At 41.8% G+C, this 25,643-nt stretch overlaps 1 protein-coding gene and 1 pseudogene across 2 annotated transcripts in view; one reads left to right on the top strand and one right to left on the bottom strand.

The window, feature by feature from the left end:
* Positions 1–16,564: 16,564 nt before the first annotated feature.
* The window catches only part of PON2 (paraoxonase 2), a 33,729-nt gene continuing 24,650 nt past the window's right edge, over positions 16,565–25,643 (top strand). Inside the window, exon 1 of the mRNA XM_080936176.1 lies at positions 16,565–16,720. Coding sequence (XP_080792302.1) covers positions 16,647–16,720 — 74 coding nt within the window. The 5' untranslated portion in view covers positions 16,565–16,646. The remainder of the gene's footprint in view (positions 16,721–25,643) is intronic.
* LOC308435499 (large ribosomal subunit protein eL37-like) lies at positions 19,569–19,861 on the bottom strand (annotated as a pseudogene). Its single transcript has one exon. The product of its transcript is annotated as a large ribosomal subunit protein eL37-like (transcript).

Genomic DNA, 25,643 nt, shown 5'->3' with positions numbered 1-25,643 from the left:
CGGAATTAGTCAACGTTTTCTTGGTGTGTAAGGATTGAGCATAAAGGTTTTTTTTTTTGTTTTGTTTTGTTTTGTTTTTCTTTTTTTCTTGAACTTCACACAGTCTGTGAGTTGTTTCTGGGGCAGTGCTAGCCTCTGGGGTTAGCATCCCACTATCAGTGACTGCATATTGTGTCTGTTCTTTTGTGACTGGGTTATCTCACTCAGGATGATATTCTCTAGATGCAGCCATTTTCTAAAGAATTTGGTTAAGTCATTGTTTCTGGTGGCTGAGTAGTACTCCATTGTGTAAATGTACCACAATTTTTGTATCCATTCATCTACTGAAGGACATCTGGGTTCTTTCCAGCTTCTGACTATTATAAATAGAGCTGCTATGAACATTGTGGTGCATGTATCTTTGTTGTATGTTGGAGGGTCTCTGGGGTATATGCCCAGAAGTGGAATAGCTGGGTCTTCAGGTAGTACTATGTCCAATATTCAGAGGAATAGCCAGACTGATTTCCAGAGTGGCTGTATTAGCTTGCAACCCCACCAACAGTGGAGAAGTGTTCCTCTTTCTCCGCAGCCTCTCCAGCATCTGCTGTCATCTGAGTTTTGGATCTTGGCCAATCTGACTGGTGTGAGGTGGAATCTCAGGGTTGTTTTGATTTGCATTTCCCTGATGGCTAAGGATGTCGAGCACTTCCTCAGATGTTTCTCAGCCATTCCATATTCCTCAGTTGAGAGTGTTTTGTTTAGCTCTGTACCCTATTCTTTAATAGGGTTGTTTGATTCTCTGGTGTCTAGGTTTTGAGTTCCTTGTACACCTTGGATACTAGGCCTCTATCTGATGTGGAGTTGGTAAAGAACTTTTCCCATTCAGTTGGCTGCCGTTTTGTTTTCTTGACGATGTCCTTAGCCTTACAGAAACTTTGCAATCTCATTAAGTCCCATTTGTTAATCTTTGACCTTAGAGATTGAGCCATAGGTCTTTTGTTCATAAAATTTTCTCCTGTGCCTATGTGTTCTAAGGTTTTTCCTACTTTCTCATCTAATAGTTTCAGTGTATCTGGTTTAATGTGGAGATCTTTAATCCACTTACACTTGAGCTTTGTACAAGGAGATAAGAAAGGGTCTATTTTCATTCTTTTGCATGTTGAGTGCCAGTTGGACCAACACCATTTGTTGAATAGGCTGTCCTTTTTTCATTGAATGTTTACGGCTCCTTTGTCAAAAATCAGGTGACTATATACGTGAGGACTCATTTCTGGATTTTCTATTCTATTCCATTGATCCACATGCCTATTTCTGTACCAGTACCATGCAGTTTTCAGCACAATTGCCTTGTAATATAGCTTCAGGTCAGGGATAGTGATTCCCGCAAATGTTTTCTTGTTGTTGAGGATGGATTTCACTATTCTCGGTCTTTTGTTATTCCATATGAAATTGCACATTGATCTTTCCAACTCAATGAAGAACTGGGTTGGAATTTTGATGGGGATTGCATTGAATCTGTAGATTGCTTTTGGTAGGATGGCCATTTTTAAAATGTTGATCCTTCCAATCCATGAGCATGGGAGATCTTTCCATTTTCTGAGATCTTCCTCAATTACCTTCTTTAGAGATTTGAAGTTCTTGTCATACAAGTCTTTTACTTGCTGAGTTAGAGTCACACCAAGGTATTTCATAGTTTTTGTGACTATTGTGAAGGGTATCTTTTCCCTAATTTCTTTCTCCACATATTTGCCCTTTGAATATGGGAAGGATACTGATTTGTTTGAATTAATTTTATATCCAACCAATTTGCTGAACTTGTTTATAAGCTGTAGGAGTTCTATGGTGGAATTTGTGGAGTTACTTAAGTACACTATCATGTCATGTGCAAAGAGTGATGTGTTTACTTCTTCCTTTCCGATTTGTATTGCTGACTAATTGCTCCAGCCAGGACTTCCAGTACTATGTTGAATAGGTAGGGGGAGAGTGGGCCACCTTGTCAAGTCCTTGATTTTAGTGGGATTGCTTCAAGTTTCCCACCGTTAAGTTTGATGTTGGCTGTTGGTTTGCTGTATATTGCTTTTATTATGTTTAGGTATGGACCTTGGATTCCTGTTCTTTCCAGGACTTTTAACATGAAGGGGTGTTGAATTTTGTCAAATGCTTTCTCAGCATCTAGTGAGATGACCATTTGATTTTGTTCTTTGAGTTTGTTTATATGGTGGATTACATTGATGGATTTCCATATATTAAACCATCCCTGCATCCCAGGGATGAAGCCTACTTGGTCATGGTGAATGATCGTTTTGATATGTTCTTGGATTTGGTTTGCAAAAATTTTTTTGAGTATTTTTGCATCAATGTTCATAAGTGAGATTGGTCTGAAGTTCTCTTTCCTTGTAGGGTCTTTGTGTGGTTTAGGAATGAGGGTTATTGTAGCTTCAAAAAATGAATTAGGTAGTATTCCATCTGATTCTATCTTGTGGAATAGTTTGGAGAGTATTGGTGTTATGTCTGCAATAAATGTCTGATAAAATTCTGCACTGAACCTGTCTGGACCTGGGCTTTTTTTGGTTGGGAGGCTTTTGATGACTTCTTCTATTTCTTTAGGTGTTATGGGATCATTTAGATGGTTTACTTGGTCTTGGATCTTGTATCTGTCTAGTAATACATCCCTTTCCTCCAGATTTTCCAACTTTGTGGAGTATAGGCTTTTGTAGTAGGATCTGATGATTTCTTGTATTTCCTCAGTTTCAGTTGTTATGTCTTCACGTTCCTTTCTGATTTTGTTAATTTGTATACTCTCTCTTTGCCCTCTAGTTAGTCTGGCTAGGGGTTTATCAATCTTGATCCGAGTAGCCAGGGGGCAGAGAGATCTCTGCCGAGTTCAGACAGAAAGCATGCCCCTGCCCTGCCTGATCTAGTTCCAGGAATATAGCATTGGAACCTCTGTTTCCACCCCACGGCTTTGGGGCACAGAACAGGGCTCGGACCATCTGCCACCTGGACCAGCGGAGATCCAGGGACACAGACCAGGTACAAGGGAAAGGCAAGAACATATCACTGACAACAAGATGGCAAGAGGAAAGTGAAAGAGCATATTCCAAGGAAACCAAGACAACCTGGCAACACCAGTAAACAGCTCTCCCATCACAGCAAACAGCGGAATGCCAAACACTCCAGAAAAAGAAGACACAGACCTAAAATCATACCTCAAGACGATGATAGAGATCCTTAAACAAGAATGGGAGGAAAAGCAAAAAGTATCAGAAGCTTTTAAAGAGGAAACAAAAAAACACTCAAAGAACTCAAAGAACTAGAGGAAAACAGAAGCAAAGAGATGAAGGAATGGAAGAAGGAATTTAAAATGGAAATTGACACAATAAAGAAAACACTAAAAGAGATAACCCTAGAGGTAGAACACCTAAAAAAGAAATCAGGAGTCACAGATGCAAGCATTTTCAATAGACAACAAGAGATGGAAGAGAGAATCTCAGGGGCTGAAGACAACATTGTAAACATAGACAAAACAGTCAGCGAAGATGCAAAAACCAAAAAGCCCCTAACCCAAAATGTCCAGGAGATCCAGGACACAATGAGAAGTCCAAACCTAAGGATAATAGGAATAGAAGAGGGAGAAGAGTATCAACTAAGAGGCACAATAAATATCTTCAACAAAATCGTAGAAGAAAACTTCCCTACCCTCAAGAATGAGATGACCACGAGCATAAAAGAATCTTTCAGAACTCCAAATAGGTTGGACCAGAAAAGAAATTCCTCCGGACACATAATAGTCAAAACACAAAGTGCCCAAAGCAAAGAAAGAATACTAAAAGCAGTAAGGGAAAAAGGTCAGGTAACATATAAAGGCAAACCAATCAGAATCACACCCGATTTCTCAACAGAGACTATGAAAGCTAGAAGAGCCTGGACAGACGTCATGCAGACTCTAAGAGAGCACAAGTGTCAGCCCAAGCTGCTATAACCAGCAAAACTATCAATCACTATAGATGGAGAGATGAAGATATTTCAAGACAAATCTAAATTTACACAATATCTGACTACAAACCCAGCACTACAGCGAATTATAGTTGGAAAACCCAATACAATGAGGGGAACTACATCCTAGTAAAAACAAGAAAACTCCTAAGCAAGAAAACCAAAAGAGGAAAGAGACACAGACACAACTCAACTTACAAAAGCAATAATAGCAGGAAACAGCAACCACTATTCCTTGATATCTATTAACATAAATGGACTCAACTCTCCAATAAAGAGACATAGGTTATCAGACTGGATACATAAACAAAATCCAGCATTTTGCTGCATACAGGAAACTCATCTCAGAGACAATGACAAACACTATCTCAGACAGAGTAAAAGGTTGGAAAAAAAACTTCCAAGCAAACAGCCTCAAGAAGCAAGCTGGAGTGGCTATTCTAATATCGAATAATGTAAATTTCCAACCAAAAGTTATCAAAAAAGATAAGGAAGGACACTTTTACTCATTACAGGGGAAATCTGTCAGGAGGAACTCTCAATCCTTAACATATATGCTCCAAATAAAAAAGAACCCACATTCATAAAAGAAACCCCACTAAAGCTCAAAAAATACATTTCACCCCACACAATAATAATGGGAGACTTTTTAATACACCACTCTCACCAATGGACAGATCATGGAAACAGAAACTGAACAAAGACACTGTAAAACTAGCAGACTATGAACCAACTGGAATTAATAGATATCTACAGAACATATCATCCTAAAGTAAAAGAATACACCTTCTTCTCAGCACCCCATTGCACCTTCTCGAAAATTGACCACATAATTGGACACAGAATGAGCCTCAATAGATATAAGAAGATTGAAATACTCCCATGCATCCTCTCAGATCACCGTGGTCTAAGGCTGGTCTTTAACAACAACAAAGACAACAAAAAACCCACATACACATGGAAACTAAACAACGCTCTGTTAAACGATAGCAGGGTCAAAGAAGAGATAAAGAAAGAAATTAAGGATTTTCTAGAATTCAATGAAAACGAAAACACAACATACCCAAACCTATGGGATGCAATGAAAGCAGTACTGAGAGGAAAACTCATAGCTCTGAGCGCTTTCAAAAAGAAACTGGAGAGAGCATACATCAGCAACTTGACAGTACAGCTAAAAGCTCTAGAACAAAAGGAACCAGATACACCCAAGAGGAGTAGATGGCAAGAAATAATCAAACCTAGGGCAGAAATAGACCAAATAGAAACAAAAAGAACCATCGTAAGAATCAACAAAAGCAAGAGCTGGTTCTTTGAGAACATCAATAAGGTAGTTGAATCTTAAATTTAAATCTAAGTTTTATAGCTTATACTATTAAGAAAAATTTTGTTTAAATCAAAGGTATTTATATATGTAAACACACACACACACACACATATATATAATTATCTAAGATTTAAATGATAATAACAAAATAGAATACAACATAAAAAAATAATACACAATGAATGGAGTGAGGACACATGCCCACAGTCCCAGTACTTGGAAGGTAGGAGTGAACAATGAGGTGTTCAAAAGCATATTCAGCAGTACCAAACCAGCCTAGGCCACGTGAGACCAAGAGACAAAACAAACAAAAACCTATCGTAGCGTTTTGTCCTAGAAAAGTTTAAAAGACTTTAATTTTATCAGTAGCCTTTAAATATGCATTACTTGTGTGAGCAACAATGAAGAAAATCTTTTATCAACTCCCATGGGCCCGTTTTCCATACAATCAGCAAGGTCAACATCATTCTAACTTTCTCTCTCTTTCCTCAAAGCATATGTGTGACAGAGGTAGTTAACCTAGGTCCTTTGATCAAGGGGAAGCTGTTCTCCCTCCACTGTCATTTTCAGCCACTATCCTGCTTGAGATCTTTGTAGCATGCATCAAACCAGAAGATAGACACGAGACTCAGAATGTCATTTTGGCACCAATGGTGAGAGCTATTTGTTTTTGACAGTATTTCCACGACAAAGGTTTAAGGAATAGCAGTGAGGGGAGAAAGAGTGTTCAAGGGGGTCGTTAGGGTGAGGAGTTGTTGCCACACTAGACCAAAATTTCATGAACAGTCAGAAGCAAACTGTTGCCATTCTCAGAGAATTAAAGACAGAATTCTTCTTGAGAAAAAAACAAAAACTCCTGCTTATTTGCCAGAGAGATTCTGTAGGCAGATTGGTTGTGAAATTCAGGCTTTGGACGTGATCCAGAAGAGATGGTTGAAGAGAGGGCCAGGGTTGACTATCTGACAACCAAATTGGGATGGTTCTTGAAACACATATGATTAGAGCAGGACCCTGTGCTTGGAGAAACAAAACCAAAGAAAACAAAAACAAGTGTGCTAGATGCTCTACTTTCTTAAGAAAAAAAAAAAAAGGCCCAAAAAAACAGTGAAGCCTGTTGTATTTCCTAATAATCAGAGTCTATAGGATTACCAAATTCTGTATTGCCAATCCATGTAAAAACTTGCTCAGCTCAGGAGATAGTCATCCTCTGTTCTGCAGACCAGGAACTTGGCCTGTGAATGCTACTGCCTGTAAGCAACCATTCTTTGTAAAGGGAGAAGTATTAAGTCAACACAGTTGAAAAGGGCTCTGTGTGTTTGAGATAAGACAAAAGCCTTCACCTAACTCTCATGCAGAGTGAGCTCACCTTCCCCTCAAGACTGGTGGGCAATTCAAGTTCCATAGCATCTGTGACATACAAATAAAGAAGAAAAAAAAAAGACACCAGGCTTAAAAATGAAATGGTAACTAGTAAAAACACTTCTGAGACAAACTGAAGGCAGAAACTAACTCTCCAAAAATAGCATTTCCAAGTCCCTCATTTACGGTCTCCTAAAGTACTACCCACAAAACCCATCAGAACTTCCTACTGGACTGTCTACAAAGAGTTTAGTAGCAGAGTACAAGGGCCAGAAGCTGGACCGGAGACTGAAAGAGTATGTCCCTGCCTTCCTATCATAGCCCATATCCAAAGAGTCTCTGATGTTTTAAGTCCACTGACTACCTCTGCCCATGATAGGACCCCAATCTCTGTGTGGACCTGGGCTTTGGCTTCCAAGGTTCCAGTCAAACTCTAACACTTGTTTCTCAGGTGTTTCGTTCAGTGGGTTTTGGCACCATCCTCTAATGCTGATTCTAGGTGCAGGGGTGTGGGTGAAATGGGAGAGGGTGGTGTTCTTCTCTCTGTGTGTTGTGGCAAACTAGGAACTGTGAAGGAGTCTGTATGCGTCAACTCTTTAACAAACAAGCAGATGCCATGATTAGTATTCAAGGAAGGAATTAATGCTTTGCTTAGACCACTGGGCTACCAAACACATGACCAGAAGAGTGGTTTACTAATTCTCCCTAGGTAAGAGTACACAGTGGACCTCAGAATGCAAGGAAAATGCACATACTCACAGCACTCCATTGGCCTCACACACAGCTGGCCCTCTGTGTCTGTGGGCTCTACATGTATGAATCCAACCGATTACAGATAAACAATATCTGAAAAAAAATATTGTGTATGTTGAACACAAGACTTATTTTTTTCATTGTCCCCTAAGCAATACAGCACAGCAATTTGTACAGCATTTACTTTGTATTGTGTATTATCACGGGTGCAGATAACCGGAAGGTTCGGAGAGGAATGTGCACAGGTTGTAGGAAAATGATGTGCCATTTTTTTATAAGGAGAAATTGGCTTTTATCGGATGTAGGATTGCATGTGTACAGAGGAGGAGTCCTGGGCCCAAACTCCCAGATATATGAAGGGATGACTTAAATAAAAACTTTCTTACAGTAGGACAGTTCTTTGTGCTGGTAAACAAAAATCTGGAATTGAGTGCCCTCTGGCCTAGACCCATAACTCAGCCTGCCTAAGCAGGCTTTTCTTGACACTCCCTCACTGTTGTGACCTACATGACCAACTTAGAAGCCATGTTTTGTTGTTTGTTTGTTTGTTTTATCTTTTCTATATCTCCACTCCTCCTGGTGGCTGCTGGGATTTTTCAGCTTGCCTGTCCTGGTTTTCTTGTTTGCTTGGTTTTTGTTTTTATTTTTTGTTTTGTCTTTTGTTTTTCTCCCAAACTTTAATATTGTCCTTGAGCTTTTTCCTGAGCCCAGTTGTGAGGTTTTTTTTTGTTTGTTTTGTTTTGTTTTTTGTTTTTTTTTTTTTTTTCAATTTTTAGTACACTAAGACTCAAAGAGAACTTTAGTTTCCCCAGGTGACCCTGGCAGTGGTGAAGTCTTACAGAATGACCCAAAGTGAGAGGCAAAGTGGAAGCTGGGTCAAGTGAGAAAGGGACCCTGACCTGAAGAATAAGGCAAGGAAAAGTACTAATGTTAGCTGGGTGCTATCTGCTCACAAGGTGTATAAGGAAACGCCATATCAGCTAGGGCCTAGAACCTTCCAGAACAGATAAGAAGTGTCCCGGGAGTGACCGTTCACAAAGCTGAAGAGAGCATTTAGGGTTGTTAAATAGATAGGACATTTTATTGTAGTTACAATGACCAGGGTTGTAAGGAGGTTTCAAAGCTGGGGAGGTCCAATAAAAATCCCAGTAGGCTAATATAGCTTAGCAGCAGAGCTGGTCTTGCATGCATGAGGCCCCCAGTTCAATTCCCATCACCACTAAGAAAAAAAAAACTTAAACAGACAAATCCACACCGTGGGTGGTTAAGATGGCTGATGAGAGATGTCTGACTCCAAGCCTGACAGCCAGGGTTCAGTCCTCAAGACCCACAGGGTGGAAGGAAAAAAAGGGAACCCTCTAAGTTAAGTTCTGAAATCCTTCAACTCTTCCTCCTCCTCCGCGTACACTAACACACAAAACTAATAAATAAGGTAATATAAATATTATGTGGGAGATTATTTTAGGCTAGTCTTCTGCACTAGTGCTCCAACAGACAGGGCTAAAAGACCAAAAGGAGTCACAGGCCAAACCTCTAAGTCCATACACTGAAACAGTGGTTGCTATCAGACACTGACAGATAAACCAGAATTAGATAGAGAACCAGTTTCAACCAGTCTGACAAAGTTCCTTCAGCCTCCATTGTTTTCCCCCTTTTAGACAGCATCTTGTTATTGCAGAGACCCAGCCAGACTCAGATACAATCCTCAGCCTCGGTCTTGTGAATCCTGGAATTAGAGATGTGTACTGACATGCCTAGCCCTCTGCCTTCTAAATATCACACTGTGAAAGAAACGCTAAAGTTTCCCTATCTTAACAGAGCAGCCATTTTCCTTATGGAGAAGGTAACTTTGAAATGACTCCTCTTTTTTGTTTAGTCTATCTTCTGCTCCCCCCCCCATTAATAAAATTAACTTTGTTAGAAAAGATAATAAAACAAATATCTGAACAGTGTGTCCACATAAGACTCTGATGGAAAATTCCCTTTAATAGGATTTATTATAATGAAAGGACTTTGGCGCCAAGATGGGAGCTGATGGAGGTAGGGGGACAATAGACAAAAACAATAAGATACAAGGAGATCTAAACATAAAGGGGGGCTTAAAGAGGCCTGAAGATGCTTCCCATTAAAGCCTGGATATTCACTGAGACAAAAAGACACCCAACACACACACACACACACACACACACACACAAAGAGAGAGAGAGAGAAAGAGAGAGAGAGAGAGAGAGAGAGAGAGAGAGAGAGAGAATCTGTTACCATAAAATAGGACAACAGAAAAGCCAGCCAGAGGAGCCTCTTTAGAGAGCTGCCTTTATCTCTGGATGAAATACCCCTAAGTACCTCATGGTGACAGATCCCCAAAACAATGAGAAGTTCTGGCTCTTCCTAACCTTTCAGGAGTGGTGGGAAGTTTCACAATGTGTAGTTTTATCTACTACAGCATACATGACATTCACTTTGGGGGCCAAGATAAACAGCTCTCAACAAAGACACATTTCCTTAAGTGTTCTGAGGCCTGCGGTGTGCAATTGTTACCTATATTCAACTTATTGTGCAATAGCACCTCAGAACATCTTGCTCCTATCTAGATGACTGATCAACCTTTCTTCTAGTTCCCTTCTCTTTACCCTAGCCTCCGATGGCCTCAGTTCTACGCTCTTCCTACATTCACCTGTTGCGGATTTCACAGCTAACTAAGATCATGAGGTTGTCCTGTGCCTGGCTTATTCTAGTTAACTCAAAGATCTCCAGTTTCATCCCATGCTATTCCAGATCACAGGTTTGGGGGTTGTATTTGTTTTCTTGTGTTTATTCGCCTTTGACAAATGGTTGCTCCGATTTCTTAAAAGTTTTTAGCAGCTTTATATCACATGCATGATAAAGACAGAAAGACTTGTTCTTCAAATGAAAGCTGGGATTAAAGTCTATGTCTCTTCTATCTATCTGTCTGTCCATCTGTATGTCAGTCCATCTGTCTGCCTGTCTGTCTTTCTCACTCTGTTTCTCTCTTTCTGTCCATCTCTGTTTCTTTCTATCTTTCTATCTCTCTGTCTATCTCTCTATTTGTCTTTGTCTCTCCCTCTATCTCTCTGTCTGTTTATCTCTATCTATCCCCCCCCACCACTCATCATTACTGACCCCCTTGAAATATCAGGGAATGTCTTCTTGGAGACACAGAACCTAGTAAATAGCAAGCAAATGAAAAAAAAAAAAAAGGCAGAAGAGCCTTCAGGGAGACTAGCTGTACATCCTCTCAAGCTGTGTCCATTCGAGAGAGACCACGATCTACGCTTTCATTCCCTGCTCATTTTTCTCTGCTTTTTATCACAAATAGCAAAAAGTCTAGCAAGGGCGAACAAGAGTCTAAAACTATCTCCAGATCCTGCTGGCAAGTTTTATGTCAACTTGAAACAAACTAGAGTCATCAGAGAGGAGAGAGCCTCAGTTGAGAATATGTTGTAAGATTAGGTGTAGGCAAACCCGTAGGGCATTTTCCTAGTGATTGATGGGGGAGGGCCCAGCCCATTGTGTGAGCCATCCCTGGGCTAGTGCTCCTGGACAGAGCATTCCTTCAATGATCACCAGCCATGTAGAAACCAAACAACCCTTTTCCTTCCCTAGTTGCTTTTGGCCATGGTGTTCTATCACAAACATAGGAACTCTGTCTAAAACACTTGGATTGCATCCATGACTTTCCAGATATATAACCTTGGTCATGATTTTTAAACTTGAACTTCATTTCTATCATTGAAAATGAGAGACAGTAATAATAACTAAAATTAAATAGGAAGTGCTCAGTAAACGTCAGCTGTCTCATTGCTGAATCCTCTTCATCAACAACCTTGGAATACAAGGTCCCCCGGGGGCAGGGGAGGGGCGGCCATGAACAACATAGCTCTGAACAATAGAAACTGTGTGCCCTAACACACCGTAAGCAAATATCTTTCCTAGAACACAAGAATATGAAGTCTACCTCAGTTGGTGTTTGGGTGTTTGAGGAGCTGAAATTCTGAGAAGAGACAAAGCTAAAGACAGACATGAAGAAATAGTTGCGTCTCAGGAGACAGATGAACTTACTTGCCTAAGCTACAAGTTATCAAAAACCTTAAAGGCTGACTTTCAAATTTCTAAATTAATTTATTTAAGTTAATTTACCCATATCTGTTATAAAACTACAAAACTTGAAATCCATAGCTGGGACACTCCTCACTTTATTCTTGTCATCTCAAAAACCTTCAAGACTCCCAACCCTCAAGGAGAGTCAAGAATTGAGTTATGAAGTTCCCCTTCTACTTTGTAGAGGCTCTTGCTCCTGTGTGCCTTGCTTTGTGTGTGTATATGCATGTGTGTGTGTATATTTGTATGTGTGAATATTATGTATATATGTGTGTTTGTATGTATATATATGTATGTGTATACATGTATATTCATGTGTGTGTATGTGTGTGTGCATGTGTGTATGTGTGTACATGCATGTGTGTGTGGGTATATATTTGTATGTGTGAATATTATGTATATATGTGTGTACTGTATATATTGTGTATATTTGTGTGTGTTATATATATATGTGTGTATGTGTGAATATTATGTATATATGTGTGTACTGTGTATATTGTGTATATTTGTGTGTGTTATGTATATATATGTGTGTGTGTGTGTGTATTGTGTGCAGTATGTGTATGTGTGTATGTGTGTAAGTATGTATATATTTTTGTGTATATATGTATATTCATGTGTGTGTATATGTGTGTGCATGTGTGTATGTGTGTATATGTGTTCTGTTTATGTGTTCATGTGAGTGTGTATATGTGCTTGTCCTTAGCCTAAATAAGACTTTCCCCATCAGCTGATTTAGCTTTGGGTGTGAGACTTTCTCTGCTATCATCTGTTGTGTTCAAATATTTTTCCTTCCTTTGAACTTTTTAACTAGCATAGAAAATGAAAGTGATCCAGATCCCTAGACAGTAACCATATGCCTGGAGTAATTTGACTATAAATATTTTAAAATATGGTGTGACCATCTTTATGCTTCTCCTACAGCATTACTTGTTTTCTTTCCTTATTCTTTCCAGTGTTCGGGACAGAGCCCAAGACTCAAGCATATTGGAAAATAGCCAGGCAGGAGGGAGAGACGCTTTACCCTCTAGGAAACCCTGAGTGAAATGCCAAGAAGACAAATGTTTCTCTTGCTTTCCCACCTATTTGTAATATTTCTTCAATGAACTTGTGGGGTGTGCGTGCAGGAGTGCACACATGCACACGCACACACACATGTGCATGTATGTGCACATATGTACACAGACATCTGTCTCCTTTTTTGAAACATGGACAAGGAAAGGACAGGAAAAAAGGGTTGTGAGTAACCAACTCCTGTTGCCTGTTACACAAAATGGTCGTAACCGTGAGGCTCTCTCCACAAACTTCCAGTCTTGTACATGGGACAATACTCTCCAAAGGACCTCAAAAGTTACAATGAAGCAAAACACTCTAAGAATAGTCAAGAAAGGCAGTGTGCTGCCAGGACCACTGCAGTCTGTGAACCCATTGTCTGTGTTCCACAGTGAGATAAGCATGGAAAACTAAGAGTGGGAGTTGAGAGGATGTTCCAGACATGGGACAAAATAATTTTATGTCTGCTATGTCAGGTGAAAGATATGGGCTTGTACTGTAGATGCCTGAGATTTTACTTTAATTCCCAGTAATTTGCTTGCATGTGTTTTACAAAGGTCATGAAAAACCTGTCCTTCCCTACCTAAAGTGGAGGAGCCTTGATTAAAAGGTGTCGTTATCTTTTTCTGAAATCTTGTTTAAGAACAGCAATTTTCTAATTACGAACCAGTCACCCCACTGAGGAAACACTGCTGGAAATGGAAAGCATCAGGACTTGTCCATATACCTCAAGCAGGTTCTGAAACAAGTTTGATTTGTATTGAGTAACTCTATCATTTAGTAGTCAGAAGCTAAACAAAACAGGGTTACATTCTTGATATTGTCCTATAATCTGACCCAAATATCTGAAAAATAGCTGTTATTCCAGAAACTCAATAATTAATCTAGCATTCTTGCAGTAGAATACCTGAGTTTTTGATATATACATACATACATATATATATACATATATATGTATAAACACACACACACATATAATAAAAGATGGCGGCAGTTAGCCCAATGGTTGTGTGTAATTGTAAGTTCTTTGAGATAAACTGCTTAACCTTGTGCCATTCAGAAAGTGTGGTGAATCACACTGCTTGTGTGAGGAGTACAGACCGGTGCTGGTCTGGCTGTGCTAGTGGAGACAAAGCGGGGCTGGGCTGCAGTGATTCTTCGTGGAGGATCACTTGTTGCTCTTTCAGAGACCTGGGCGTGGTCTCAGCATACAGGTTACTGGCTAAACCTCACTCAAGGAGATCCAATGTTCTTTTCCGGCCTCCATGGACATCTGCACATGTGGGTGCACAACGACATATCACTAAAAACAAAACAAAAAAAAAAAAACAGCAAAAATCAAAAGTCTTTCAAACTAAGTAAGTAAAACATGACTTCCTTCAGATCCTCCGAGGAGTGAGCCAAACTCCAGAGTGGTGTTTCCAGAGCCGAGAGTCAGCAGGCTCGAGGTTGACTGAAGCCAGCCAGTGGATTTTTGCTTCCCAGCTGTTGTCAGGAAACACTGTTAGGGCAAGTCTGGACTTGGTAAGAATTATTGTAACTATCTACTTATTGTTGTCTCCCTAGACATTAAGAGTAGTACAGAATTCGAGAACTTTCCTGATCTGTTACTTAGGACATGTTGGGAGGTCCTTTGTCTGGCTCGTGCCCCACAGTACCTGAGGCATATCTCAGAATACATGAGACATACTTTTATATACCTCTCAGGCTAACCAGGAATCCTGGAACAAACTCTCAAACTTAAGCCAGGGACTTAGGTAATAACGCCGTGCCTTCCTAAATTCTGATCGTATTTGAGGTTCCTCTCCCTGATGATTCATGACACAGGTGGTAAAATCCAATACCTGTCTATCCAGTCAGTCAAAGCTGTATCCCAAGTTAGACTTCTTTACTTAAGAGGCTCCTGGATGGTTTCAAAGGGTCTGAGGGCATATTTTAGAGGCAGGATACTTGGAAAGGGAAGAAAAAGAAAAGGAAGGAAGAAAGGAGAAAAGGAAGTTATTTCAGAGCTGTTGATAATTTTGGATAGGGGGGAATACTAGTTTCAAAGAAAATTTTTATGAAGGTAAGAAACCACTAAAAATTTTGTTATCAAAAGAAACAATAATGGTCACTAGAGTTGTTACAAGTATCTTTAAATAACATGTTTAACCTCATTTGATTTTTTTTCTTCAGTCTTTTACCTAGTTCAGACTCATTTTAAACCCATTATTCTCCAGTCTTTGCTTTGGCTTCATGGTAAGATTCCAGTCAGTCACCAGCCCTGGCTTTTTATCTTTCTTTGAAAGCATGCTTCTAGATCTTTCTTATTTGATGTGTAAAGATCATACCTGACACAGGGATGTCACTAAGGGAACAGGGAGGCTCTCATGCCAGGATGAGCAGGACAATGCCATTACTATATTTCTGTGACACAAAGTCACTTTTAAAACACTTCAATAATCACATTTCAGTGCCTTCAGTTTCTTTTGCAATCCTGCCCACCGAATTGCATGCATTGGCAAACATTATTTTGCAAAGTTATCTATGGTGGGAAGTACATAAAAGGTGCATCTTCTGGGACTTAGAGAAGACAATTGTTTAGTTCTCCATCGGCCACTGGATACATCCCAGAGTCCCCTAGGGCTGGTCACAGATGTGTGGAGCAGGAAGATCTTTTGCTTTTCCCTTTGGTGAGGGGCCAGGTACAAACTGACATCTGCTTTTCCTTAATGGTTGGTTACAAAACAGAAGTCTGGCCTGATGTGCCAGCATATGCTGGCAATCCTCACGAGGGTAAGGCAAGAAAGCTTCAAATCCAAGGTCACCCTGGCTGCAATAGCAAAACCCTGTCAACGAATGCAACTCCTTAAGAACCGACTGTTTAACTTCTGCAAGCATATTGTAGGTGGGAATTAAGCCCCAGGAACAATTAGGAACTGATTTCAAGTTACACACAGTAGCTGCTGTTGAAATCTCAACAGGTGACCTCCCACTTTGTATTTTTCTTATGTGTCTATAAATAAGTGTTAAAATGAAAAGGGAGAAAGAGGAGAAAATGTACTAGTATGCCAATAAGTTCTGAGTTTGTGGTGTTGCAGTCTAATTTAAATCTTAAAATAAAAGAAGGGAATTCCAATTCTTATATAAGACCTATCTAGAACCATTTTTTTTCCCCAACTAAAGAAGAAAATGAATATTTAAAATGTCTGAACTAGAGAGCTGGCTCAGCGCCAAGAACACTGGCTACACTTACTAGAGTAGTGGGTACCTTTTTCTGACCTTTGTGAACACCAGGCATGGATGTGGTTCATATACATGCATGCAAGCAAAACATCCATGCATATGAAATAAAGAACTCAACTAAAACATATTATTCTAGGCAGGGCCCTGAGTGGCCCAAGCATTTGGCATATGGAAGTAAACAGATCACAGTTCACTACCAGCCTTGACCACATGAGATCTTGTCTTTAAACCAATAAGAAAATTTAAAAGTATGCTTTTAATAGATTTCATATATTTAATATACTTTCTTGTTGTTTAATAATTAAAATCTAATATGTTTTACATTTAAGCATATTGATTTAAACATAAGAAATGTTATATACACACATGTTCAACACCAGAACTATTCTATGACTGTTGATGTGGCTCACTATTTTGCCTAATATGAACAAAGTCCTGGCTTTGTTTCCTATCTTCTCAAAATCAAAAAATAAAACCAACAGAGGAGGGGCAATATCCTCAGACGCCAGACCAAAACAACCAAAAGCAAACCCGAAACTTAACTAAATCAAGAGAACTCCCGCAGAGGCCACCCTAAAGTTTTCAGGCGAGCTGAGCAGGTGCAGCTGCGCGACGTTTGGCGGGTTGGCGTGTTTGTGAAAGGAATCAAGTTCAGTTGGGTTCCCACGCGGGCATGTGCGGATGTGCTCCGAGGCCGGGGCGCCGGGCGGAGCCTGGGCTGCAGAGCCGGCGCTCGGGGCGGGGATCGAGCGCGGCTCAGCGCTCGGGGCGGGGAACTGGCCCAGCGTCCGGTGCAGCCCGGTCAGGCCGGAGCCAGACGGCGGGCCGGTCCCGCGCCATGGGCCGGCTGGTGGCTCTGAGTTTTCTGGGCATCGGGCTGGCGCTTCTGGGAGAGCGGTTCCTGGCGCTCAGGTAGGTGCTGCGGAGGATCCAGGGTCGAGGGTCCCTAGGTTGGGATGGACCGAGCTGCTTGGAGGGGGATGGGGTGGGGGCCACTGGAGAGAGAGCTTGTTTAGTTCGGGAACCGGATGGAGGGAAGAACTTGGGATCGCTACCGGTGCTCCATGTTACTGGCCCAGCCCACTTCCACCAAGACCTAGAGACACTTTGTGAAAAGTTTCCCAGCCTTTACCAGTGGTGAGGTTCCTCTGCCTAGGCTGGCAAGTGACAGCTTTGCAAATTTCCCAAGGGCAAACTCAGTGCTTTAATTTGAAAACAAAACCATTACTCATGCGCGGACGCTCTAATTATACAGCTTTATTTCAGGTCACTGGTGCTGCTCTACGCAACTGGAACCCATCCCTCCCCGGCATAATAGTTGGGGAAACTTCAGGGCTTCAGTCTTGGCGCTGGAGATCAAAGACACTTGAGAGAGACAGCTACTGATCTTACATCATTTCCTTATTTATTGACCAGAGCCCCGGGGAGCAGAACAAGCGATTGTTCCTTCTGGGCAGACATCATGCTTACAAGTTACCATTTCAAACTTTCTAAACTTTTTGCAAAAGGGTTCCAGAACGGTGGAGGGGCCTACCAGGCTCCTGTAGAGAACTGGGAACCCTAAATAGAATCCTTTCTGCTTTGGGAGAGGAGAGAAATACTGGGACTAGCTATTCAGGACAGGAAAGTGAAACCCCTTATAGGGTTAAAGAGAAAAGACAGGTCTTCTCTTGTGTGTTCTGAAAGACCACATGAACTCAGATAAGAGAGATGGGCAAGTCTGAAGGGTGTACTTGACGCTGCCAAGTTGGGCTTCTCTCTGATAGGCAAAAGGTAAGCAAGCATTTGTGCCTACAAGCTGTTTAGCAGCAAGCTGTTTTTTTTTTTGTCTTGTACTGTACCAATAAACTGGAAGGGCAGAGTATCCTGGGTATAAGGACCTCCTGGACTTCCGATGTCCCAAGTGGTACCATGTGAAACATTCTAATTCAGTAGTTTCTGGTGGGGTCTAGGCCTTGGGTTTTGGGTGCATCTCCAAATTTTAAATTAATTCTTGGTTTTGAGATGAAGTCTCACTCTGTATCCTCTGTTTTGAAGCCCAGTCTGGTCTCGAAACTCAGCATACATGAAGCTTGGGGTTCTGGCCCCAGCACCACACATAAAATCAAAACAAGAAGCACACCCCTCTCTTGGTAATTCTCGTGTATAGTCTGCATTATAAGCATTGAGAGCTACTGGACTAAACTTGGGGAACGCACCTTGAGAGTGATAAAGGAGACCCAGACTGCACCCCCAAGAATGAGAGACAAAGCCAAAGATGGCATGGCTTACAAGGGAATTCCACTGTCCCAGAGCTGCAGCCTCACTTGGGGGGATAAGGGCCTGGGAGAAGGGGACGAGGTGGAAGCACCAGAACAAGGAGGAATGCTTATGTCTGCGGCAGGGAATGTGGCTTCACTGTCATGGCATGCAATGCACTGGGTAGGTTTGGGCCATGCTTCGTTTTAAACAGGTATATAACAAACATACATGCTTATGGGCTGTGATGCTAATGTTTATATATTATGAAATCTGTAACGAGTAGCCCAACAGTCACCATAAACACTGGCTCTTTTTTTTTTTTTTTTTTTTTTTTTTTGAGACGAGATTATTGAAAATTCTTTCTTCTTAGTTTGACGCATACTTTTAGCTGTAGTCACTGCGTTGCCTGTCTTCTAATCACAGGACTGTGCCCTTTGGCCAAGCTCGCTGCCACCACTGACTGGCTCAGACTAATCTTTGGGCAACCACTATCAGTAATTCTCAACTTCTGTTAGTAGTTTTCACACGTATAGGTGAATTTTCCCATTTTTCTATTTTGCTTCCTTCTTCTTCTTTCCCTTGCCTCCCTTCCTCCCTTTCTCTCTCATTGTTTCTGGATCTTTAAGACAGGGCCCCTCTTTGTCTAGCCCAGACTGACATGCCAATCTCCTTGTCTCAGTCTCCTGAGTACTAAACTTACAGACATACAACACCAAGCCTCTACACCCCTTTTCTCTCACTGCATCCATTGTATAAGTCCACCATATTGTTCTTTCCCATTTATGCGTTGACGGGAGGGTGCTCAAGCAGTTCCCATGTGGAGGCTGTTGTGGGTGGCGCTGAGAAACTACTGGGAGGCAAGTGTCTCTTCAGCACTGACTTCTCTCCCTTTGGATATATATATATATATCCAGTCTCGGGATTCCTGGTCAAAGACGATACTTATAGTTTAACAAGCTTTAAGGTATCTCCATACCTGTTTCACAATGTCACAGTATCATACACCCACAGAAGATAAAAGATCTCTTTCTGAACAGGGTGTGTGGCTCAGTGGTGCAGTGCCAGAGTATGTGGGAGCGTGTGTTCAAGCTCCAGTGTAGAGATGAGCTCACTGTTGCTCTACGTCTTCGTTAGGAGTCATCCCAACTAGAGGGAGATACGATCTCTTGGAAAGATTCAGTTGCACTTCCCTGATGATCAGGGACGTGGGATATCTCTTCATAAGCACTCTGAACTTCATTTGTCTTTCTCCAGGAAGTCTCCGCCGAGGGATTTGCTTATTTGGAAACTGGGTTGTTGAGGTTTTGTTTGTTTACTTTGCTCTCTTTTGCTCTTGAGCTGTGTGTGAGCTAATGCAACTTTCCGACGTGTTCTGACTGTTCAAAAATTCCTCCTCCCGTTCTGTGGGGTGTTACAGTAAATATTAAAATAAAGGATGCCCCCCCCCTCTCTCCCTCTCTCTCTCTTTCTCTCTCTTCCCCCGAAACCAGAACATTAATTTTATGACTGATTGAAATCCTCAAGATGAACTGGAGGCTGCAGCAGCTGCCCTCTTGGGTTTATAGGTGTTGGTCCTTCACAGAATCCATGTCTGAGTCTGCGGTAGACAATCTTTAGGTACCTTATGAGACCAGTCCCGGTAGTGTTTCGTCTCTAAGCCTTGGCACCCCAGTGATACTTTTTCTTGCACTTGTCAGGGTAGCTGCATTTGCCACAGGTCAACTTCTGAAGGTGGTAGGCCTTAGAGCCACAGTGGCGGCACAGCGTGCGCGTCATATTGCAACGCTTTCCAAAGGATGACGTTCCTTTCATAATCTCGCTTCTACTGGTGAAGCCCGGATGCTTATCTCTTTAAGGGCCCCACAGTCTCAGTCTGCGGGCACCACTTCTAGTTCGGAGCGCATGCACAGACTCTGTCACTTGGTCCAAGCAGCCCCCGAAGTCTCACTCTGCCAGGGTGGAATTATCGCCCCTCCCAGCACAAACATGACTGTAAGGCACAATAGCTTTTCATACAGATTTATATATCAAACTCTCAATCCACAGACCCTCTACACAATAAGATTACATCAAATAAATAAAGATACAAACACCCTTCCATATGAGATAAAAGACCTATAAAATCCTTAAATGTTCATATCCACCTAACACCAATTAAGTCCACCTGGAACTAGCTCCTCCTTCCCCAGCTCCATCTTGATCCTTTCTGTCCCCTTCTCTACCCCTTCTCCTCTGACCCTCTCTCTCCACCTTCCCTTCCCCTGCCCAATAACAGGCTCTCCACTTTATTTTACTAATTAAAATGGGAAGGTTTTAATGAAGTCAACTGAGTACTAGGCAAACCCTTCTTGGGGAAGTAGAATTAACATAAAAATACAAACGGCTTGCAGGACAATCTATAACAGTGGGGTGTTTTTTTTTTTTTTTTTTTTTTTTTTTCTTTTTTGAGGGCGGTGGGAGGGGAGAAACTGGGCAGTTTTATGGATGAGAACCAAAGATGGCACAGTCAGGCCCGTGGCCGGGATAGAACCCGAGCCCAGACTTTATGTTTCTCCTTGGGCCTTGTGGGCACAAACTTCTGCAGTTTCTTCGACATGCTCTCCTATTCATCCCTTGAAACCCCTCCAAAGTGTCTGCGGACAGGATCAGCTTGTACTGTTTCACAGACAGGCCACTGGAGCGTGTCTCTGGGATGAGGGAACTTTCGCTTGTGTTTATTTGAACGCAGGCGAAAGCTCTAGTGCATCTGATCGCCTCCGGTTCTACAATCTGGGTGCTCTCTTTCTCTCCCTCTGCAAAAGCTCGAGCTAACCGCTGCTGCAGGTTAAAGCCCAAATCCCTGGCCCCGCTTGGTCTCATCCACTGGCCATTCCTAACAGAGCTTAAGGAAATGCTGGTAGCGGGAGAGCGGCCATCTTTCCCCCCTCGTGGGGTGTTTCTTAAATCTGTCGATTGCTTTTTTCATTTGACAGAAGCTGTCCCGTTTGCTAGAGTCCGTCGGTGTTGTTTCTTGCACTCTTTAGGGTCTTAGCAGTTAGGTGATTCTGTGCAGTTCGCTCAGTTTCAGTAGTAAAAACAGGACATGAAAATTATTGGACTCCTTCAGTTATCACTAATGTTCAAACTGCCAGTGTTTCCATAAACTGAATTTCTCTCAATCAATGGTCAACTCCTCCCCCTTTCCTGATTCACGTTAAGGTACAGTTTAGGTCCCTTTGATTGACAAGTAGAGTCCCAAATTAAGAAAAAGTAAATATAGCCATCATGGACGTGGCTGGGGAGACGGCCAGTAAGAGGGCTTGTGGTTCAAGTATGAGGACCTGAGTTTGAACCCAAAGGACAATCATATATATGCCCGAGAGTCCTGTAAAGCCAGTCCCTAGGTGAAACAGTGGAAAGCAATAGAGGAAGATACCCAATGTTCTCATCTGATTTCTGTCTGTCTGCCCATGAGTGTATATATCCACACGTCCACAACACTAGACACCACACAGTTGCACACACACGAATTTACACACACACATGCACACACACATACAAGCACACATACATGTACATGCATGCATGCACACACAGGTACAGGCGCACATGCATGCACACAGACACACGTACATGTACATGCACATACACACATGCACATATACACATACATGCACACACAGGCCTATGTACACATGCATACACTGAATGCAGAGGATAAGTAACTTACAACTTGGTGCAAGCTTTCTTTACAAAGCTCTGACTAAGGTCAATTTCGATGAGCAGTGATTCTGGAGCTACAGACTTGGTGATTTCATTGGCAAACTGAAGCTCCAGTTAGGGTGTTGTAAGAATGTGGGGAGGATATTATATAGTTAGATTTCCCCCTCCTCTACCCTACCCCCCCCCCCAAAAAATACTATCAGATTTTCTAGTTCAGTTTGAATTTCGGATTAACAGAGAGTCATTTTGTGTGGGCATACACTGGATATGTGTTTGTACATGTGTGCATTTTTATATGTGCATGTGTGTTCCTGTGGAGGCCAAAGGTGAACACTGAGTGTCTTCCTCGATTGGTTTTTGCCTTACTTTTTGAAACAGGCTCTGTCCTTGAGCTAGGAGCTCACTGGTTCAGCTAGACAGGCTCACCAGTAGACTCCATGAATCCTCCTGTCTCTGCCTTCCCAGTCCACTGAATCCACTTTCACACGGGTGCTAAGGATGAAACTCAGGTCCCTGTGCTTGTGCGGGAAACACTTATCCCAGAACTGTCTCAGTAGCCCACATCATTCTTTAGCATAATATACACATAGCACATTTTAGAATAAGCATGCAGTTGAGACATCACTTCATGAAAGGTAGATTTAGTTGAGCACCCTATATTGGGTATGGTGACCATGTGACTGGAGCATAGCATGACTCTCCTGCCTGCAGTGTGGTCACATGAGCAAATGCAATCTTCTCACAGACCCTCAGAATCCACTAAAAAAAAAAAAAAAAAAAAAAAAAAAAAAAAAAAAAAAAAAAAAAAAAAAACAGCTCCAAGAACCCTGCAAAGGCTTTCAGAGCGAGGAGAAAGGACTGAAGGACTGGGTTGTACTCCGTTTTTGCTCTAACCGGTACCTTCTCTCTGTTTATTCAATTATTAAAGATGGGATGTTGGCTGTCAAGCTGTTTCTCTCTCCCAGGATGCCCACTTAAATTTTGACTTGAGTTTTAGATAAACAGTGGATACATTTTAGTTAAGTTTGTCCCCAATGGATAAATGTCACTGAAGTTGTTATCCCACTAAGCTGTAGCTGGCTAAGTTCCCCAGGGAGAATGCTACTCTGTAACCACTCTTTCTGCCCCTCCCTTCTTGAGCAGCAGAGGAGAAAGTAGAAGAAGGCCAGCCCTCCCAAGCTAGTTGCTGTCTGTCGCAAAGACAGTCTCAGAGGAGTCATGAGACTTGTACACTAGAGAACAAAGTGTGGGCAGGAACCTCAAGACACAAGTCTAAACAGTTTGCTTGAAACTTGTATCTTTGGAATTTTAAAATATTTTATTATTGTGAGTAGTGTGTGTGCACACACATACATGTTTATATGCGCGTATGTGTGAATGCGGTCAGAGGACAACTACTTCTAGGAGTCAGTTCTCTCTACCTACCTATGATTCTAGAAATAAGACTTAGATCATTGAGAAGTGGAGAGTACTCCTGAACACGGAGCCTTCTTAGCGGTTGATGTCCGACACCTTTTCTCACATCTCTCATGGCCAGTGGTAGAGTTTTCTTCAGACAACTTCAGAAGGGGCCGTCTTGTTAGTTATGGTTTTCCCATCCACCACCACCCCTCCTTAGCATTTATTGTGGGACATGCTGGTTGCTTTGTTCAAAGTGTAGGACCTCTCTTGGCTTATGGAGATGGCCCGGGTCAGTAAAGTTGCTACAGGCAAACATGAGGACTTAAGTTCAGATCTGCAGCATTCACATAAAAGCTACCCACAGAAGTATTCACCTGTAATGCCGGCACAGTGTGGGAGCAAGGGGTGGAGACAGGCAAATCATTGAAGCTCATTGGCCCGCCAGTTTAGCCCGTCAGTGACTTCCATCCAGAGAGTCAGTGGAAGATCTTCTTTCAAAAATTTATGTGGCCAACTGCTGATGTAGATAACTAATGCTGACCTCTGACCTCCACATATGCATGTACACATACATACACATATATCTGCCCACCACATACACCATATATGCCTATGCATGCATTAAATAAGTGTAGAATGTCTTTCTATTAAGCAATAAACAAACATTAAAAGAAAAAGGACAGGGTCTCCTGTAGCCCAGGCTGGCCTCAAATTGCCTTTGTATTCCTAATTATAAATGTTTGCAGTTAAACCTAGTTTATGAGGAGCTAGAGAGGGAAATCTGGGTTTTGTGTGTGCAAGGCAAGCCCTCCACCAGCTGATCTATATCCTCAACCCCAAAGGTACATTTATTGACACTTGGCGAGAATGCTCTTTTACTTTTCTGCCTTGGCTGACTTCTTAGACAAATAGCTTCCTTTCTCTAATTCACATGTAAATAATTGACTTCTGGAGCGATTGAGCTGGTGAGCCCAACAGGGAACGCCTGAGCTCCGCATCCGTGCTCTAGACCAGCTCTTTAGCTTTCCTTACACTATGGCAGTTCCCACACCGCTTCCTGGCTTCTCTGTGGTTGAGCAAAATTCCCCAGGTTTGCACGCCTAAGCACAAATTTCAGTTACCTAGTGTAAGCATTTCAGGGGCTGTAGGGATGAATTCCAAAGGGCTTTCTAAGTCTGTATATAGAAGATAAAGGCCCCCTTTGCTACACATGTGTACACTGAAGATAAAGAACTGTCAACTTTGTTTTTAAACTCAAAGGCAGTGAGAGCCAGGGAAGAGAAAAGGAAACACTTGGGAAACGAGCAACTAGGTTATTTGTATATTTGTGTGATTTAACACTTCACCCTTGACTTTGCATTTTCATCTTTATCTTTCTCAAGAGTGCAGAATGGTTGCTGAGGTGCCAAACATTGTGTGTGTTACATGTTTCAGTTATGGAGGAGGAAGGGGGTAGCAGCCAACTCATCTCCCATTAGAAACACTGTTTTTTTTTTTTTTTTTTTTTTTTTTTTTAAACTTGATTTCAACGAGTACAGCTAAATAGAAAAAAAGTTAGAGGTCCTTCCACCTCCACAAGTGGGAAGACAATGAAAGAAGGGTAAAAGGTGGAGATGCTGCTGCTTCTGGGGATCCATGTCATCTGGCTACAGAAGCTATCAGGGCAGGGAGCCCCTTCCAGGGCAGATGACTAGCAGTTAACTTCTGGAGGATAATTGAGCCACAGAGGATTTAAGTAAATCTCCTTTTCATTTTATAATAAAGAAGAGCCAGGTGAAGGTTATTTGCTTAACTAAAGGTCACACTCAGCTTCCGGCCAGGTGACTCTACAATATTAATAGGAGGTAGACTGCGTCCCTAGGAAGGCACAGTGCGACTAACCCGGATGAGGATGGCCTTCTGTAGTAACCCAAGTTCACTCTGAAGCAAATGGTTCACACTAGGCTGCTCGGGTGCATCTGAACCTGTTGTCAGAAACAGATTGCACTTAATCACATAGTTTGTCGACTTAATGGTTATGTTACATTCCTAGTTTTGTATAGCAGGCTTCATAAGCAAGTTGTATAAAGTCAACATCCAGACCAACAGAGGATGCTTACCAGAACTCATTGACCAAATGGATCCGCACATTTCTGAAACCACACAACGTCAGTGGAATGTGGCGGTTCTCTTCGATGATCCTTACTGCATCCCCGAAAAAGATTGAGACGTGCAGAGAGCCATTAACCTGCCAGGGGCCACGGCTGTGCTACTGATAACCCCAAGACCCAGATCTCTTCACTCCTATAGGAGAAGAATAAACACTGCCAAACAGTTCCAAAGAAAGTTGCTTCTATCTCTCTGAGCTGGTTTTATCGTATATAAGATGGGACTCATGGTATCCAGTTCATTAGGTTAGTTGAAGAATTTAGTAAGTTCACTGAGGGTATATTGGATTAAACAGTAGCCAATTTAACCCTGTGCCAAATAGATATTTTTATTATTATAGTAG

This window comes from Micromys minutus (assembly GCF_963924665.1).
Source record: "Micromys minutus genome assembly, chromosome: 23".
In the NCBI taxonomy this organism is placed as follows: Eukaryota; Metazoa; Chordata; class Mammalia; order Rodentia; family Muridae; genus Micromys; species Micromys minutus.
The sequence above is the reverse complement of the archived record's forward strand: the minus strand, read 5'-3'. Positions and strand labels throughout refer to the sequence as shown.